The sequence below is a fragment of the Cotesia glomerata genome, linkage group LG1, assembly GCF_020080835.1.
Source record: "Cotesia glomerata isolate CgM1 linkage group LG1, MPM_Cglom_v2.3, whole genome shotgun sequence".
NCBI classification, from domain to species: Eukaryota; Metazoa; Arthropoda; class Insecta; order Hymenoptera; family Braconidae; genus Cotesia; species Cotesia glomerata.
In genome coordinates, this window is record NC_058158.1 from 4,865,781 (window position 1) to 4,883,266 (window position 17,486).

General features: G+C 31.2%; 3 protein-coding genes and 1 long non-coding RNA gene across 6 annotated transcripts; 2 read left to right on the forward strand and 2 right to left on the reverse strand.

Annotated features, from left to right (window-relative positions):
• Window positions 1-58: 58 nt before the first annotated feature.
• Window positions 59-1,944, forward strand: LOC123275388 (microfibrillar-associated protein 1-like). Its single transcript, XM_044743487.1, has 2 exons — window positions 59-200; window positions 342-1,944. The coding sequence occupies exon 2, from the start codon at window positions 382-384 to the stop codon at window positions 1,759-1,761; it is 1,380 nt and encodes a 459-aa protein (XP_044599422.1). The 5' UTR covers window positions 59-200; window positions 342-381; the 3' UTR covers window positions 1,762-1,944.
• Window positions 1,945-2,555: 611 nt separating this feature from the next.
• Window positions 2,556-9,778, reverse strand: LOC123275384 (kinesin heavy chain). 2 transcript variants are annotated; one of them, XM_044743481.1, is made up of 8 exons: window positions 9,488-9,778; window positions 8,733-8,874; window positions 8,292-8,465; window positions 6,916-8,213; window positions 6,687-6,833; window positions 5,880-6,554; window positions 5,476-5,770; window positions 2,556-5,163 (listed from the first exon to the last, which is right to left on the reverse strand). In XM_044743481.1, exons 1-8 carry the CDS (start codon window positions 9,638-9,640, stop codon window positions 5,084-5,086), a joined length of 2,964 nt encoding a protein of 987 aa, XP_044599416.1. In that variant the 5' UTR covers window positions 9,641-9,778; the 3' UTR covers window positions 2,556-5,083. The 2 variants fall into 2 exon arrangements, with proteins under 2 accessions (XP_044599416.1, XP_044599417.1); XM_044743482.1 differs by having other exon boundaries at window positions 2,556-5,221.
• Window positions 9,779-10,022: 244 nt separating this feature from the next.
• Window positions 10,023-10,739, forward strand: LOC123275394. The gene is made up of 2 exons (XR_006511674.1): window positions 10,023-10,113; window positions 10,222-10,739. It is a non-coding gene; the product is annotated as an uncharacterized LOC123275394 (long non-coding RNA).
• Window positions 10,740-12,738: 1,999 nt separating this feature from the next.
• LOC123275395 (E3 ubiquitin-protein ligase HECW2) lies at window positions 12,739-17,432 on the reverse strand. 2 transcript variants are annotated; one of them, XM_044743495.1, is made up of 4 exons: window positions 17,072-17,432; window positions 16,705-16,721; window positions 13,057-16,670; window positions 12,739-12,974 (listed from the first exon to the last, which is right to left on the reverse strand). In XM_044743495.1, the coding sequence occupies exons 3-4, from the start codon at window positions 16,638-16,640 to the stop codon at window positions 12,863-12,865; spliced, it is 3,696 nt and encodes a 1,231-aa protein (XP_044599430.1). In that variant the 5' UTR covers window positions 16,641-16,670; window positions 16,705-16,721; window positions 17,072-17,432; the 3' UTR covers window positions 12,739-12,862. The 2 variants fall into 2 exon arrangements, with proteins under 2 accessions (XP_044599430.1, XP_044599429.1); XM_044743494.1 differs by having other exon boundaries at window positions 12,740-12,974; window positions 13,057-16,721.
• Between the last annotated feature and the right edge of the window lie 54 nt (window positions 17,433-17,486).

A 17,486-nucleotide genomic window follows, 5' to 3' on the forward strand; every position in this document is an offset into this window, starting at 1 on the left:
TCATCATCATTGCGCATGTTCATGAAAACAAGTCAATAGTTTCGGCCATTTTTCTTTTTTGCTCTGTTTTGATCCCACAGATGTCCATGTGTCCTCCATTTTACGTTTTGTCTACGTTTTGTATATCAGTATTGAGGACAACTGAGAATTTTCTAGCTCTAAATAACCATAACACCTCAAATTATTTTGTAGTAAACAAGGTAAAAAATTTTTCACAATAACAATAATTAAATTAAAATTTATTTCAACATAAAATTATCTATATTTTTATTGTAATAAAAAAAAAAAAACTAGCGTTTTCTAAGTACTTAGTTTATCAACACTTATTTTTTTGTTGATAGATTTTCATCACCTAAAAGTTTCTAAATAAATACATTCAAGATGATGATGGACTATTTCGTAACGAATAGTGCTTTAGCAGCAGCTCCGATGGGGATACAAAGTACAGCAGGAGCTGTTCCTGTTAGAAATGACAAGGGAGAAGTGTCTATGAAAAAGGTTAAGGTACACAGATATGTATCTGGAAAAAGACCTGACTACGCACCAGCTGCAAGTTCTGATGAAGAATCTGATGATGATGATTTCTTAGAAAAATGTTCAAAGCCGATTGAAAATGATGTAAGTAACGCTATCGTTGATAACAAAGCATCGACATCGATAATACGTGATGAAGAAGATCCACGGCTGAGAAGATTGACACGTCTTGTCCGTCAATCCGATGATGAATCAGAAACAATTGTCGAAAGACATCGTCACATTCATGAACCAGAAATTATTGAAACAGAAATGAAGAACGCGCGGGAGAAAATAAAACTCGAGAGTTCTGATTCTTCAGATGATGAAGAGTTGTCTGATTCTGAAATAGAGCGAAGGCGTGAGGCGCTGAAACAACGTGTGCTATCCAAAAAAGAAAATGAGGAAGAAATAATCAAAGATGAGGAAGAAGTATCAGGGTCAAGTTCGGCTGAAAGCTCAGAGTATGAAGAATACTCGGATTCAGAAGAAGAGTGTGGACCCAGGTTGAAACCAGTGTTTGTTATGAAAAAAGATAGAATAACTGTTGTTGAACAAGAAAAAGAAGCGTTCAAACAACAGCAGATGGAAATAGAGAGGAAAAAAATGGCTGATGAAAGAAAACGACAAACTTTGAGGATGGTTGAAGAAGCCATTCGTAAAGAAACTCAAGGAAGTAAGCCAGCGGACTCAACAGAAAGTAAACTTGAGGACGTTTGTACGGACGACGAGAATGATGAAGTCGAATACGAAGCCTGGAAACTACGTGAGTTAAAAAGAATAAAACGAGATCGAGAGGAACGTGAAGCCACTGAAAGAGAAAGATTGGAAATAGAAAGAATCAGAAACTTAACTGAAGAAGAACGTCGACAAGAAGCTAAGCTTAATCCAAAAGTTATCACCAATAAAGCCGCTAAAGGAAAATATAAGTTTCTACAAAAATACTATCATCGAGGTGCATTTTATCTGGACAGAGATGAAACTATACTTAAACGTGACTTTTCTGGAGCTACACTGGAGGATCATTTCGATAAAACTGTTTTGCCTAAAGTTATGCAGGTCAAAAACTTTGGACGCAGTGGACGAACCAAGTATACTCATTTGGTCGATCAAGACACTACACAATTTGATTCCCCTTGGATATCTGAGACAGCCCAGAATCTTAAATTTCACAATAATCAATCTGCTGGAATGAAGCAGTTGTTCGAGAAACCGTCATTGAAAAAACGAAAAGACGACGGTAATTAAACAGTTAAAATTATACAGTATGATTAAGTTTATGAGTATTTAAAGAATAACTTTAATAAATTTTTGAATAAAATAATTATTTAAGACATTAAAATAAATGTTACATCAGATCTTGCTGTATCAATGTAAATAAATGTAAATATTTTAGTTTTTTTTCTTGAAATAAAAATTTTCTGTAATCAACCATGTTTTGCTCTTTATTATTATTTCACTGAATAATGGCTATCTAATAATTTAATTTAAAATAAATAAATTAAGAAAAAAATCCAATTATAGCTATTTAAAATATTCGTTTATTATCAGCAAATTATTTTTTCAAAAATTAACAAATAAAATGCAGTCATATAATTTTTCATCTTTTATAGTTATGAGATTTTTTTCTCTTCAATTTATCCTGTAAAATATTAATGTATTTTTTTTTTAATTTAATTTGAGGTGGATAAATGGGTATTTAAGTTATACAATTAACTGTTTTATGTTTACAGTAAAAATATGCGGGTAAAAAAAGGCACAAGTATTTAAAATTATTGAAAGCCGGATAACAAATTAAAGATCCACCCCGTAAAAAAAATTTTAATTGGTTTGCACAAATTTGATTCAATCTTTCCTAATAAAAATCAAACAAAATAATCGTCAACTCTCTATTGAAATAAATATAAAAAATATAACAATAGTTTAATTTAATCTCGAAGATAAATCCGACAAGCATTGTACGGATGAATAAAAAAAGCAAAAGCTTTTGTTGAAGAATTATTTATTATCAACTCTTCATTTTCTGACTTTAATTATTTTTCATTAATGGTGACATATGCCAGCGGTAATTGAAATTATGACGTAAATCTATTAATCGGTAGAGTGTTCTCTTATAACACCACACAATATTTATCAACGATTATTGACCCAAATTTATGGTTTGTGCATACCAAGAGCGAACAAATAGTCTATTATTATTAATCATTATTATTATTATTATTATTATTATTATTATTTATATTTTTATTATTACATACTGCAAAAATTTATTTAAGTATTTATTTTATTTCTTATGATAGTAATAATAATAATGTCATAATCGATTTTATAATTTTGTAACACATTTGATATTAACAAAATTAATATGAACAAGTATTCGCATTCTTATTTGATTTCCCTTTGATACTTTTACTCAAAGGTGCGATACTTATTATTAATAAAAAAAGAAAAAAAATTTACTGTGCTGACTTGAATTGAAAAATTATAATTTGAAGTACAGTATTGATATTAGCAGTGTCAAACCGTTGACGAAAAATATGATAATAAAAATACGTAAACATTAGCAGCTTACCCATTTTCAAGCATTTTTAAATATTTACATACAAAAATCTTTTCATATTTAGTTATTTTTTATTTTAAATAGAAATTAACTTATAAAATAAAATAAAAGAAAAAAATTTGCAAATAAATGGCAAAATTTGTAAATTATTTATGAGATTCCATGGATCATCGCCAGTAATACAATTGATTAATTTTTTTTTCTACCTAGTTGATTGCAAGTGGTGATTTAAAATTACGCATAAGACTTGCATTGTTTACAACCTGCAGTTAATTTAGCATTAAATCTTAAATAATAATAATAATAATAATAATATTAATTGATAATAACATACGACACCGCAACTGTATTTTAAATACATTAATATCAAGTACACGTGGCTCGTAAATTATAAATTATACAAATAATACAGCGAGCAAAATAATTCTAAAGCACATTATTATTTTTTATGTAATTAATAAGCTCATAAAATAGCAAGTCTTAAAAAAAAATTATTATTACAGTAATAGCGACATTCAGTATACAATTATTGCACCAGAGATAACATAGATTCGGATATTTTTTTTTTTTTTAGTTTTTTTTGTAATCAATTTATCATTGTAGAATTTCTTTTTGCTGTTTTAAATAAAAAATATAATGATAAATAATAATTGCATTTGTCGCATGAACTATGACATTGATATAAATAATTAAATTAAATTGATGACAAAAATGATTAAATAATAAATTGAATTGTGAAGTAATGATAATTAAAAATAATATTATATATTAACAATTATAATGATTATCTAAACTACAGTGTGAGCCTCTAAACAATGAATAATAATTAATAAAAATACAATGGGTATTACGATTAAATTGAAGATGTATAAGCCATACAAAAAAAATAATAATCAACAATAATAATCAGGACATTATTTTGTAAATATTATAGAAAAATTAGGGAAAAAAAACGGTTTTAAGCATTGAGTGAAAAATCGTAAGAAGTAACTAGAACACTTAACATTATTAAGTGAGCCCTTCAATTAATTCAATGCGTTAAATCCGTTTTTTTTTCTCCCTAAATTTATTACATTTGGACTTAAGTTGATTATTAACATTTCAAATGTCATTAAAAGTATAATTACTGTCATACGAAGACAGCGATAAAAAATCACGTTTACAATTGTAAATTACATATTAAGCCACAATCATTCGTACAATTCTTAACTGCATGTCAAATCGTTATTTCATTATAAGCAATTCAATCAATCTCAATCTGTCAAACCTGTTTTATTTTGTTATTATTATTTAAATATTTATATAATTATTATGTATGTATTAGGACTGAAGTGGCTTTATTCAATGTATCATTTATTAGATCCGATTTTTTGGGTGTTCTATGTTTCACGTGGGTCCAAAATCCATTAACCCAATGGTGTTATTATATCCAATTTTTTAAACCGAACGTTCGTTTTTTTTTTTTTTTTTTTTTTTTTTTTTTTTCCAAGTTTATATTGTATTTTAAATATTTGTTAATCTTGATCGTTTGCATATCAACGTTACAATATGTGCATAATGAAAGCGCATTTACCGAAATACTTTGATTAATAATAATAATTATTATTATAATAATGACAGTAATAATAGTAATTTATCGCAAGAAATTAAATAAACAACTTTATAATAATATATTAATAGAGATGTAAATGTGTGTTATTTCTCGATGTAACACGCTTTCACATTTAAATAAAATAATTTATAAAAAATTAACTATTTACAAATCGATGAGACATGCAGTATTACAGAGTAATTTAAAACCTATCTTAGCAATTAATCTACGCACATGCTTAATAATTATTTTATAATTATCTTTTCTTCTTCTTTAAATTATTTATTTTTGTTGTTGATGATTGAAAGAAACGGATGGTGCTCGTTGCAAATAAAATGTATTACTTCTAATTATTTCCTTAAAATCTTATTGTTTGTGGATCATGTTTAACTTTATTTTTTAGTTTTTTTTTTATTTATTTATGTGTAAGAGTTGTAAATTAAATCCAAATCGGGAATTCGTTTCTTTTCATCGGCAAATGCATTCTTGCGTTCATTTTCTGTAAAAGTGAAGAATTTCGTTTTACGTTCACGACCGAGGAACGTGTAAATCCACATCTAATATAAACACAGAAAAAGGAAATAAATAAATAAAAAAAATAAAATAAAATAAATAATAATAAAATATTAACGTATGGATATTGTTGATAGTGATAAATAATAATTGAAACAATATGATTTGTGGCAAGGATAATAAATAATATGAAGTTATAATAAAAAAAAATTTAATTAATTTCAATAATTCCAAATACATAAATAATATATCCGTGAAAAATTTACATTTAATTTAAAATAGTGAAATTATTTCTCACCCCTGTTTCCAGTTCGAATAGCATTAACACCACTAACATGATGTTGTCCAGCGCGAATTGGTTTGGCGATTTGTGCGCTAGGTCCACGTCGTGCCAAATTTTTCTGTCTTACTGCTTCCTTAATTCTATCCACTTCATATTGGTATCGTTTACGATCTCGCATTGCACCTTCTTTGGCATCACGTAGTGCAGTCTCGAGAGCTTTAACACGTTCCATAGTGGCTCGTAACCTTTTCTCTAATTTAGGCAACTCACATCGCAAGTCAGCGTTATCTCTGACCAATTGTTTGTGAACCTGAACAAGAATAATGATAAAAAAAAAAATTAGATTTTACTTTGTTGAAATAAATAATCAATAATTTATCGTAAGAAAAAATAAATAATAAAAAAAGTAAAAAGCAAACCTTTGTAAGTTGATCGAGATTATTCTCGAGGAATGAAATCTTTTGTTTTTGTGCCAAAGAACCTCCATCATCTTCATTGTCTTCGGCAATCGAAGATTTCTTAATTCTGACCTGAAGATCTTGAACAAAGAGTTTACGAAGATTGTGAAGAGTTTGAAGCTCTTTAGCAACAGTGTCTTCCAATCCCTTAAGATCTTTTCTAGCTTGTTCACGGCGTTCGTTCATTAATATCAGCTCTTGTAATTTAGCAGATTTCTCAGCTTCCTCTTGTTTTAATCGTTCGTAATCGGACTGCATTTGCTGGTGAGCTAATGTGAATTTCTGGTTGAGATCCTTAAGTTCACTAATTATATTTTGTTTCTCAGATATTTCATCTCTCAGTACAGCCATTTGACTCAGGTGATCATTGTGCAGTTGGTCCATTTGTTCCTTCAAGGCAGCTCGCATTTTCGTCGCAGCCTCTTGTTCTTCGGCTTTTTCTTTGTTGGTGACAGCTTGGACTTGTTCAGCCGCTTTGAGTTTAGCGCATTCTTCACGAAGAGAATCAAGATTCTCTTCTAAACTACGTTTACGTGCCTCTGCTTCTTTCATCGACTCTGAAAGTGTCTGCATACGTGCCTCGTGCTGAGAGATCAATAATCGGCACTCACCAAGTTCTTTTTCATACTCTGATATCTACAAAACATACAAAAAATATTTATAAATATTATTTCAATAAATAAATAACTAAATTAAATTATTATATTTAATTAAAAAATAATTTTATTATAAATAATATATTTCACAGCGACAAAACTTTTTTTTTACCTTCTTATTACAATCCGCTTGGAATGTTTCTAATCCCTGACAACGTTGTACTAAATTCTTAACTTCTGATTTCATTTTACTAATGTATAATCTTGCTACTGTAAATTCTTCTTCTACTTTTCCATTGATATCAGGCGTTATTTGACACTAAATAAAAAAAATAAATTATTAAAATAATAATAAGACATTCATCATAAAAAAAAAAGAATAATAAAAACTAATTAAGTACCTTGAGATTTTCATCTCCGCCAATAGCGACACCAATTTCTCCCAGATCTTTCAATAAATTAGTCAACATCTCAGCAGTTCTTTTACGTTGGTGAGTAGACATGTCACGTAATTGTTGTAACTCAGACATGGTTGAATTAAGTGCAGTTTGTTTAGCCAGCAATTCCTCCGACAAAGTCTCATGTTCTTTATTTTTAATTTCAACTTCCTGTGACTTCTGATCATAATTGACAGCCAATTCTTCGAGCGCTTGCAATACTTCTTTAACTTCCTCTTTAGCGCTTTCAGTCTCTTGGTTAATAGTATTCATTTCTTGCTGTAGTTGTTCGTAATCACGGCGAGCACTGGCAATAAGTTCTTCTTGTTCGTCGAGTTGTTCTTTCAACTTTTCAAGATACTGTGACTGTTGGTTTATTTCTTCATCCTTTTCATCAAGCTGCTGGTACAATCGTTCACGTTCTTCTTCGAGCTTCTGGCGTTCTTCGTTTGAAAGAGAACCAGCCATAAGTCCGCCACCAGGAATAGCCGGCATAGGTCCGTCATCTTTAACAACGACATTTGGAGGTGGTATTATTACTTCAGGTGCCTCGACTAGATTAACTTGTTCTTCTGGCTTGACAGTCTCTCCTTGACGCCAGCGTGATAATTCAACCTCTAATTTCTCGACCTTTCCTTTCAATCTTGCAGCCTTCTCTTTTTCTTTCTCATAACGACGTTTCCACTCTTCTGCAGTCAATTCTTCGTTAACGCATACAACATTCTTGATAGTCTTAGCTCGTTTACCAAAATCTAATGTTGATTTAGTTTCAGATTCATTAAAACTCGCAGGAGAGCAACATATTATAATTGTTGTTCTAGCGTTACCACCAAGTGATTCTTGAAGGATACGTGTCAATTTAGAATCTCGATACGGTATGTGAGTTTTATTACCGTCAGCTAACGCAGATATTACATTACCCAACGCCGACAGAGATTTGTTAATATTTTTAGCTTCGTCAAGTACTGTACCTTCAGCACCAGTTTTAGAAACTTTTTCAGAACCTGCCAAATCTACCAGGTACAATTTACCCGATAATTTCTTTTGGTTCTCTAAGTTTTCTTGCTTAACATTTATTAAGAAAACAGAATGCGAACGAGAACTGTGCTCATTCATATTTGTTACAGCTATATGTCGATTCGATTTTCCCTCTTCAATAACTTCGAATACTTCTTCTGGACTAGACACAAATCTTTCAGTTGCTCCCTTCACGAAAGGAACACGGTTTTTATCTTCATGAACGCTTAAATTTACCTTGGACACTATAAATATTAAAATCATTTTATTATTTATTTAATAATTAGTTTGTATTGATATTAAAAAAATAAAATAATTCTTACCATCCAGTAGATCTCTAATTTTGTCCATATAAATTTCAAAATAAGAAACTTTAATATGGAATTCCAAATTCTCCTCCATACCATAAATATGATTGAAAATATCGTTAACAATCCTAGGTATAATTCCCTGTTTATTAGCGTCTCCAATAACTCCTTCCATGGTATGAGTTTTACCTAGAACAAAAATGTATACATATAAGTATACACATCGTACGAATAGCCATCGTCATTCAACTATTAACTCAGAATACAAAAAACAAAAGAATATTAGCTTCGGTCTCAGCGTCAAGTAATATGCTTGACCTAAATATTTTTTTAAAATCATATTTATAATATTTCCAACAAATCAAAAAAATATTATCATTAAGAATTATTTCAAGGTTACTTCTACTATTAAAATTTATTTCAATTAAATGTGCCAAACTGAAAAAATAAAATTACCGGATGATGTTTGCCCATAAGCGAAGATTGTGCCGTTGTATCCAGCAAGAACATCAGTGACAATCGATTTAGCAGCTTCATTGTAGACTTTGTCTTGTGTTGCATTTGGTTTGAATACTTTATCAAACAGGTAAACTTTACCCTATTAAAACAATAACAACAATTAAATTATTTTATTCCAGTTAAGTAAATATACAGCTTTAATTAGGATTATAAGCTTACAAAAAAAAAACTGCAAACTAATTACTTAAAAAATTATCAATTAACTTTGAAAAGTCAATAATCAATAGTTATAATAAAGTAATTGAATAATTAAAATAGTTACTGGAATTAATAGTATTAATGAATATTAAAAATAATTTTATAAGATAAAATTTATTCTGTCATGTTATTTCATGAGTCATATCTCCGTTAATAATTTAACGTCTGTCTAAAAACTCAACCTACAATCCTTTAGATAAAAAATTTCTCTCGGTAAAAGAAAAAACTTTTTTAACATTGATGTGAATTGGTAAGTGCACCGAGACTTAAAAATTTAAGACATCTGTTCAAATAATAAGATTAACAAAAATAATAATAATTATTATTATTAAAAGTAATGCAATGTAATAATAAACGTGTTCAAGTTTAAAACGATCGGAGCAGTGTCTCATTGTATTTGTCAGCTGTGCGCCGTCGCATTTCCAGCAAAACTATCACTAAATAATAATCATCCAAATAGTGATATTATTTATCAATTAAAAAATAAAACTTACTCCAATAGATATACAGTTTTCTTCGCCACCGGAGGGAAATTTAACAACAAATTTGGAGCCAGCTTTCTCTTCAGAATCATTAAGTGGTCGAAATCTACAGACAACTCTGATGCTATCCTCAGCCGCAATCTCACGTTCCCTCGGCGTATCCATTTTGTTGTTCTTGTATTATTATTTAATAACACCACGACACGTTTTTACAATACAAATATATACTTATAATAATATATATATAATATTATTAACTAAACAAAAGTAACACGGCTACGTATCACGACTCCTTGACCACGTCCTCGTGACTCTTGACTACGTTTTTAAATAGCATATAGGCAATGAATTAAGGAAGCAGTTGACTGTATGAATAAACCAACTCTACTGTCACAGAGCACACACGGCTCTAGAAGTTCTTAACACCAAGATGGCCGCTCTCTTCCCACACTTACTACCACTCAATGTATTTACTGTATAACGTGCCTATATAGTAAACCCTCCAGCATAGTTACTATACTACTCCACTTTGCTGCACTGTGTTTTAGGCGCAGTCTGATGAGTAAAGAGAATTAAATAGAATGTATAGTATTATATGGAGGATAGGAGGTGTGTTTAGTTTTAATATTTCCGATATGGTAAGAGCTTATGCCAACAAAAAAATAAAAGTCAATATAATACTTTAGTTACAATAAGAATTATTTTAATTTCTAACTATTTTTCCGACTCTCTGATTTTTTTAACAGCAAAGGTCGAGGGAGGATATTAACCAGCTAACATAAAACCATAGCAGCACAACACGCACCAACACTTACACACCGTACCAAGTATACAGAACAGTAATCAGCATGAGCATGAACCAGCACTTGCGCCAAGCGACAGTGTTATAATGTTAATACATCTATAAGCTAAGTCAAAACTAAAGACTGAGAAAGCGTTTCGCTTCGATGGCATCTCCAAAACATAATTTTTAAATAAAGGATTGTTTTTTTTAGGTACACTTTGTCCCACGTACCAGCGGAAATGCTCAGTGTCGGAGATTTAATTAAGCTGATGAGTAAAACATAAAAAAAGTAAGATAATGATTTGGTAATTAAATGGAGAATGAAATTAGGCAACCATGTGTAACGTTTGGATTAATATATATATTATTATCCTTGTATCCTAGTGATGCTAATGAGGTAATTTGGGACATAAGAAAGATTAAACAAAAACTCAACTACTATAATTCTATTTAATGCCAATGGTACGGGTTACGAATAAGGTACTGGCAATCCTTCACCCCCACTAGTTCTGACCTTCAGCCATTCGCAAAATTATTGATTTTTGCAATACGTTTTTTTTTTGCTGTGTAATTAGTATGATGAAATGTTCGGTAACTATTAGCTGATAGTTATTTTTATTGATAAAGACAATCGATTTGAATTATAGTAATAATTTTTCATAACCAAGTGCGAATAATAATTAAATTATCTTGCACGTGAGGGATATTTTTTGGGATTTAATTTTAGAAACACGTGTTCTTTGTCATTGGATTTTTTTTTCTTTTTGGTAGGTTTTATACTTCTTGCAGGAAACTCTTTTTTTTTATTTTATTATTTATTATCAAGTGTTACTAGGGACGAGCTCGTTTCGGTTCAGAGAATCTATTTTATTCGTAGCTTTTGTTTTCTTTTCATTTTAAAACTTTATAACTTTTTGTATACTTGACGACATCGATTTTGAAAATAGAATTGGTACTGAGTGCTTAAAGTGATATAATTTTTTTTAACATGCTCTGATTACTCGACACACATTTTTACTTATCAGACTACTTAATTGTTATTTATTACTATTTTTAAAATAATTAATGCTTATTAAATATTTATAAATGTAATATTGTTAATTAATCAATGTTTATTTAAATATTTAAAACAATAGATTTGTAACGTATACAACAAATAAAAGAAGTAATTTATTTTTCAGCAAAAATAAGATTCAATATTATTTTTATGCTAATATTTTTATTAGAACAATTATTCCAACAGTAGTCCAGTCTCTATCTAAATAATTAACTTATTTTATCGTCATAAATAATAATTATAAATATTACAATAATTATGCTGTATTAATTTTTTAAGATTTTTATTATTATTAATAAGTTATATTAATGACTAGGAATTAGACTAATGCGATGTGCAGAGACTTCCCTTAATATCTTCTAGCTAAAATTTAATTTAATAACAATGCTTAATTTAATGTAATTGATAAATGAATTGTTAATTTATCACTTTCAATTGCACTTTGATCAGGAATAGTATTTAAAAATTGCTGTGAAGCACTAAAACTTTAAATTAATTTTTACTGTCTTATTGTGTTATTTTAAAATTACCACAAAAAGTATTCATTTTATATTTTCGTCTAACTATAATTAATAAATATGATTAGCAAAATTTTTGCTAGACATAAATACTGCTCATGCATCAGAAAAAAAATCATATCCAATTGTTAAAAAGTCAGACGATACGCCCGGATTACATAATATTTAAATATTCGTTAAACAATAAAAGTTCATTGAATTTTTTTTTTTTCGATCGAATTTTGTCGATTAGTAAATTAAAAGTAAAATAATTTGCATCACTAAGTTTCCGCGTTTAATTTGTGTAATATTTTTAACAATAGATTGCAAAATTAATATTAGTTTTATAGACTTATAAAGTCTTTTATTATTATTAGTATTATTGTTACTATTTATTATAAATTATTCGGAACGCATTGAACAATTAAATAACATTCAGACTTAATTCAAAAACGACAATTAACATGCAATCAACATGTTTGACTTAATAAATTCATTTTGTGTAAAATTAAACAATTAATTATAACAATCGATGTGTATATTTATATTAGTGAGCAGTTAATGAGGCTGATGCACATCTATAACATTTTTTTCACACTATCTATAACCAATGCTTTTTAATTCATATTTTCATTTATACTACGTGACACTTGTTTGTAATTTATATAAGTTAAATTTAAATAAGAAAAATCTAACAATACCAAGTTTAAATTTCTTGTATGCATATATAAACGATGACTACTTTTAATTTTTCTTTATACAATTACTCAACATTCAATTAAATAAATATGACCTTTTTTTTTTTTTAAGAAATCCACGATGAAATTTTGAAATTGAATAATAGCAGTAAATATATAATTTATCATATCTATTCTTTGTTTAATTAAATTTTTTTTTTCAAGTCTCAAAATTTTAATTTATAAATACGATTATTTAATTTAATAATTTAATATAAATAATAATCACGAATAGATGTATCAAATTTGTTTGAATTAATATTTAAAAATTTATCTCAGTAATTAAATTAAATTAAATTAAATTAAATTTATTTATTCAATACCAAATGTATTAGTTTCTTCGACAGCTAGTAGTAATTTTTCGTATAAAATTTCTGGCGTTGGATACGGTGGTAAATCCAATCTATTAAAGCATGTATGTGCTCTGTAATCAATCAAAGAATGATTTAATAATATATTAATTAGTTAATTAATTATTAAATCAAATAAAAAATTAAGTTTATTACCTGGGTAAGCTATTCGGTCGTCCCCATTTTTCAATACAAAATTTCCTTGGTCCCGTCGAACCACGTAGAGCAGCAAAGCCCTCGTATGGAATGCTAGAAGTCCCCGTGACAAATTGAAGTAACCTCAAACGTTGTTCATTGGTAAATCGACTGATGCTACTCCAAAACCACTCAACCACTGGATGACCGTCATGATAACCACTTCGATATTCAGTGTGTGCTCTCCAATCGTTTAAGTCTATCTCAGCTGCACCGGCAATAACAAGCTCAAGTTCACGTGCGTCAAATACAGAAACTAAACGTGGATCTACTACTTCATAGAAACCACGAACGAGCGATTCTGTTTGTTCGGATACACCTCGTTCTAATCGCCATCTAACAACTCGTTCAAGATATTCTTTTTTATTTTTCTCCGTCACTGTAATATTTCGTCCGCCTGGTTTAAGCTCACGCTCAGCGACACGACCTAAAAGTTCTTCAGTTACGGAAAATGTCAACTCAAGAGGTTCAATACTTATATCACGTTCTTTAATCCACATCAGACTCTGATGAAATTCTTGATCTAGACTTTCCAAGTCGCTTAAACTTGCTGGTACCCGAAGCAAAGCTTTATAGAACGGCCTGGTGAAAAAGGCATCAAGTAGGTACTGATGTACCAAAGCTAAGCCCAAAACTCTTCCTGAAAATCTAAACCAGTCGTGATAATTGTCGACAAATGCTGACATTGGCGATACTTGAACAGTGTACGTATCGTTTGCAGAGTACTCGAAAAGTCCGTAATAAGGATTAAAAAGTTCACGAGAAAGGTGAAAAAAGAACTCTCGAGATGGGCCACCGTAATCTAAACCTTCTTCATGATCAAATATTACCACAAGTTTTCCTTTTTGCAAATCCTTTTTCGACGCAGCCATTATTCGTGTAAATGCATCTTCCAGAAGATTTTCTCGCCTGATGTGTAACTTCAATTTACCAGGACCTTGACCGAATCCTTTACTTTCAAGTTTCCGATAAAATGTACGTAGTTTAGCCTCAAAATCACGACGATAAGGTGCAGGTGCACGAGCAGAAGCTCGAGTTAAACCAGGTGATGCATGAGGACTACCAATGGGCGATCTTCCGATATTACCCGGAACATAAGACATGATTTCTTGCTCAAATAAACTTAATAACAAAGCTAAAGGTACATCGTGACCCAACCTTTGCAGAGCAGCAGATCCTTCTACTCTAATAGTATTAACTTTTTCTCTCAAAGCAATATTTTGTCCTAGGGCTGCGTGTCTTTCTTTCAAAATGTCCATTATATTCGGTTGTCGTAGAAAAGCAACAACTTTATCGTTATAAGCGACCGGGATTTCAGGTGTAGTCGTAATACCTGATTGCTGAGGTCGCGGTGGTGGAATAGGAGCTTCATCGAGTAGCGCTCGAGGATAAGTAGCTTCAGTAGGTAGCCTTGGATCAATAAACGATGTAGCTTTTCTCGCATGACTTATAAAAAAACGCTTAGCTGTTCTATCTAATTTTGATTCATAACCACGAGGCAATTCTTTTGTGGGATCAGCGAAGAAATTTATTAACGCCACTAAATCACGATTGTGTTCGTACCGCGGGAACACCAGTGGATCTCTCCGTATTTTGCTGATCATATGCTTGAGGCTTGGATTTCGGTTGTAGAGCTCCATTGCGTCCATATTCGTGTGAAGCACTGTGAAAAAATCTGGTCGTGATAAAAATAATACAGGCGGTATAGTAGCAATATCAAAAGGTTCTGAAGTGTTGCTTCTCTCTGGTGCCGGTCTTTCACCATTGCTTTCTGATTGACTACCCACTGCGCCAGAAGAAGAAGATGCTGAAGAACCAGAAGCTTCACGGTCTATATTATCAGGTCGCGATATTGTTCTACGTACACTTTGGTAACGTCTGTCGAGCTGCTGACGACGCATTTCACAGCCAGTGTTTCTCGGAGTTTGCCCTGGTCGTTGCCACGTGGTAGTACGATTAACGTGGTCAATATAAAATACGCGACCGTGACTATCAATTCGAGCTTCCCAAGATGGTGGTAGTGGTTCCTCAGATGTGAGAGATGGATTGCTCGAAGGGCACATTGGTAAAGGCCTCAAAGGTTTCGGACGGTGTGTCGGCGTAGGAGGACACTCTGGCTGGCTACTTGCTCCGGGATCGGGCCTTGTTAGTGGCCTATGAGGCCGCGGAGAGCTTAGCAGCGCGATACTCTTGGTAACAGCAGTTCGAGTTTTTAAAGCCACGGCTTCATCGACATCAACTATTTCAAAACCAAAGCAGTCTTCCGGACGACAAGGAGTGGAATGCTTGTGAAGATGTTTACGTGACAGAGTAGGAAGAGTTGCCGTAGGCAAGGCATTGCTTCTATGTAGAGTTTTATGAGCAGCTCTTGGAGGCAGTGGTGGTGGATTTGGATACATACCATTGTCTAGCATTGACTCTGGTTGCGAAGATTGTCCTCCCGTGCTACGCCACAGCTGATAATACTCAACACGATCTTGCAGTCCCGTAACGTCCATACTTCTTACTCGTTTTTTCGCAACTTGTCCGCGTGGAATATCAGCACGTTGCGACTCTGTATCAGAGTTACTTCCTTCACTACTGTACGAATTTAAAGCCTGAGCTCCGTCTTCTCGATTCGACGGACCGACTTCCAGAGAAGCATTAGCACTGGCTTCTAACTCGATGCGTTGAGCCTCGGCTGCTTCGTACAAATTAATTAAACTCGGTAATTTAAATGGCTTTTGTTTAACTACACCAGTTTCCGTACTGGCTTCCGGTAATTCTAATGGCAATGACACTGCTTCGTCCACAGATACACTAGTACTTTTATGTTGTGATGAACTACACGCTTCGTCTGATTCATAGATCGATGAACTAGACAAAGTATCGTCCAATGAACAATTTCTCGTAGTCTGATGTTGGGATGGTTTATTTAAAGATGAATCTTCACTACCCGTTCGACGATTACTTTTTAGGAACTCTTTTTTTCTTATCATATTTTTACGAACCGGCTCGGCAGTTGTGATTGCATGAACAGAATTTGATTCTAAATTATTACTCGAAAGTGAAGTGGAATTTTCGAATAAATTTTCTACAAATGATTTTTTTTTAATGACATTATTTAATTCATTATTTTCAGAGTCTGCGTCTTCATTGCATACTTCTGAATTATAATTATCATCTACTGATAAATTCGGCGAATGGCCATTTTGATGATTAATACTTGTCACACTATGATTATCAACTTCATCGTGAGTGTTTAAAAAACTTTCACTCGACTGAGTGGATTGTGATGTTTTTTTTACACATCTGTTTTCGTTCGCTGAATTCTGATGATTAACTAGACAACTTGCTGATGATGTGTCAGGTAATATAGCTGACGTCGAGGGCGGTAACGATGTTGATGATGACGACGATAATGACAATGGTTGATGCGAATTTTCCAAACTACTCTCATCATTACTACAACTTGAAACAGCTTTAACAACCATATCTACATGATTATCCAGTGTTTCTGTACTCCGATCATAATTTTTATTTTTAGAGTCTGGCTTCATTTCCATTTCCAATAATTATTTATAAAGACAATAGTTAATGCATTGTTTGAAAATAATTTTCCGTCCGATCGAAATTTCAATTGATACCTGAAAATAATTACAACAATTTATTACTCAAAGTTATTTTTATAAAATTACATCGAACAATCGATTTATAATTTTTCACGCGAATAAATCATACATTTTTTTAAACATTTTGTAAATACTATTGATGAGTAAACAAGAAGGTCATTCAGCAAAAAAACGAGTTACAATGTCGTCATAAAAAATGCGAAAATCAAATACAAGCAAACCAATAACACCATACATATTCTAAGTACTCATACACTTGCATAACAATCAGTACAGTATAAATGTAAACAATAAAAAAAAACAATTAAATTGAGTTAACAATAATAAGTGTCAAAATATATTTGGATTCAAATTATACAACTTACCTCATCGATCATATTTAAATTGTCCTTGTAATATTTCTAGCATTATAATTAAATCAAGATTTATAATGCCACGTATTGTTTATCGTTATATTTTTAATCATCATATTTTATTGAACTTCCTTTCTAGGTCGTTCAATTATTAATTGTTATTATAATTACAAATAGGTTTGTGTTTGCCGATAAGAATAGATATTTAGGTTTGACAGAAAAATGATGTACGAGCGGCCTGCATGAGAGAGAGAGAACAACAAGAAACATATCTAGGGAACTTTTTGTTTTAATTGATTGCTTACTTTTAGGTTAATGAGCATTACTCATCAGTCGACATGTTTCATTATTTACCTAGAATTGATGGTAACAATGGAGAAAATTACAGCTGTGCGAATGCGCGAATGGCGCTGGTATCTGCCCGGAA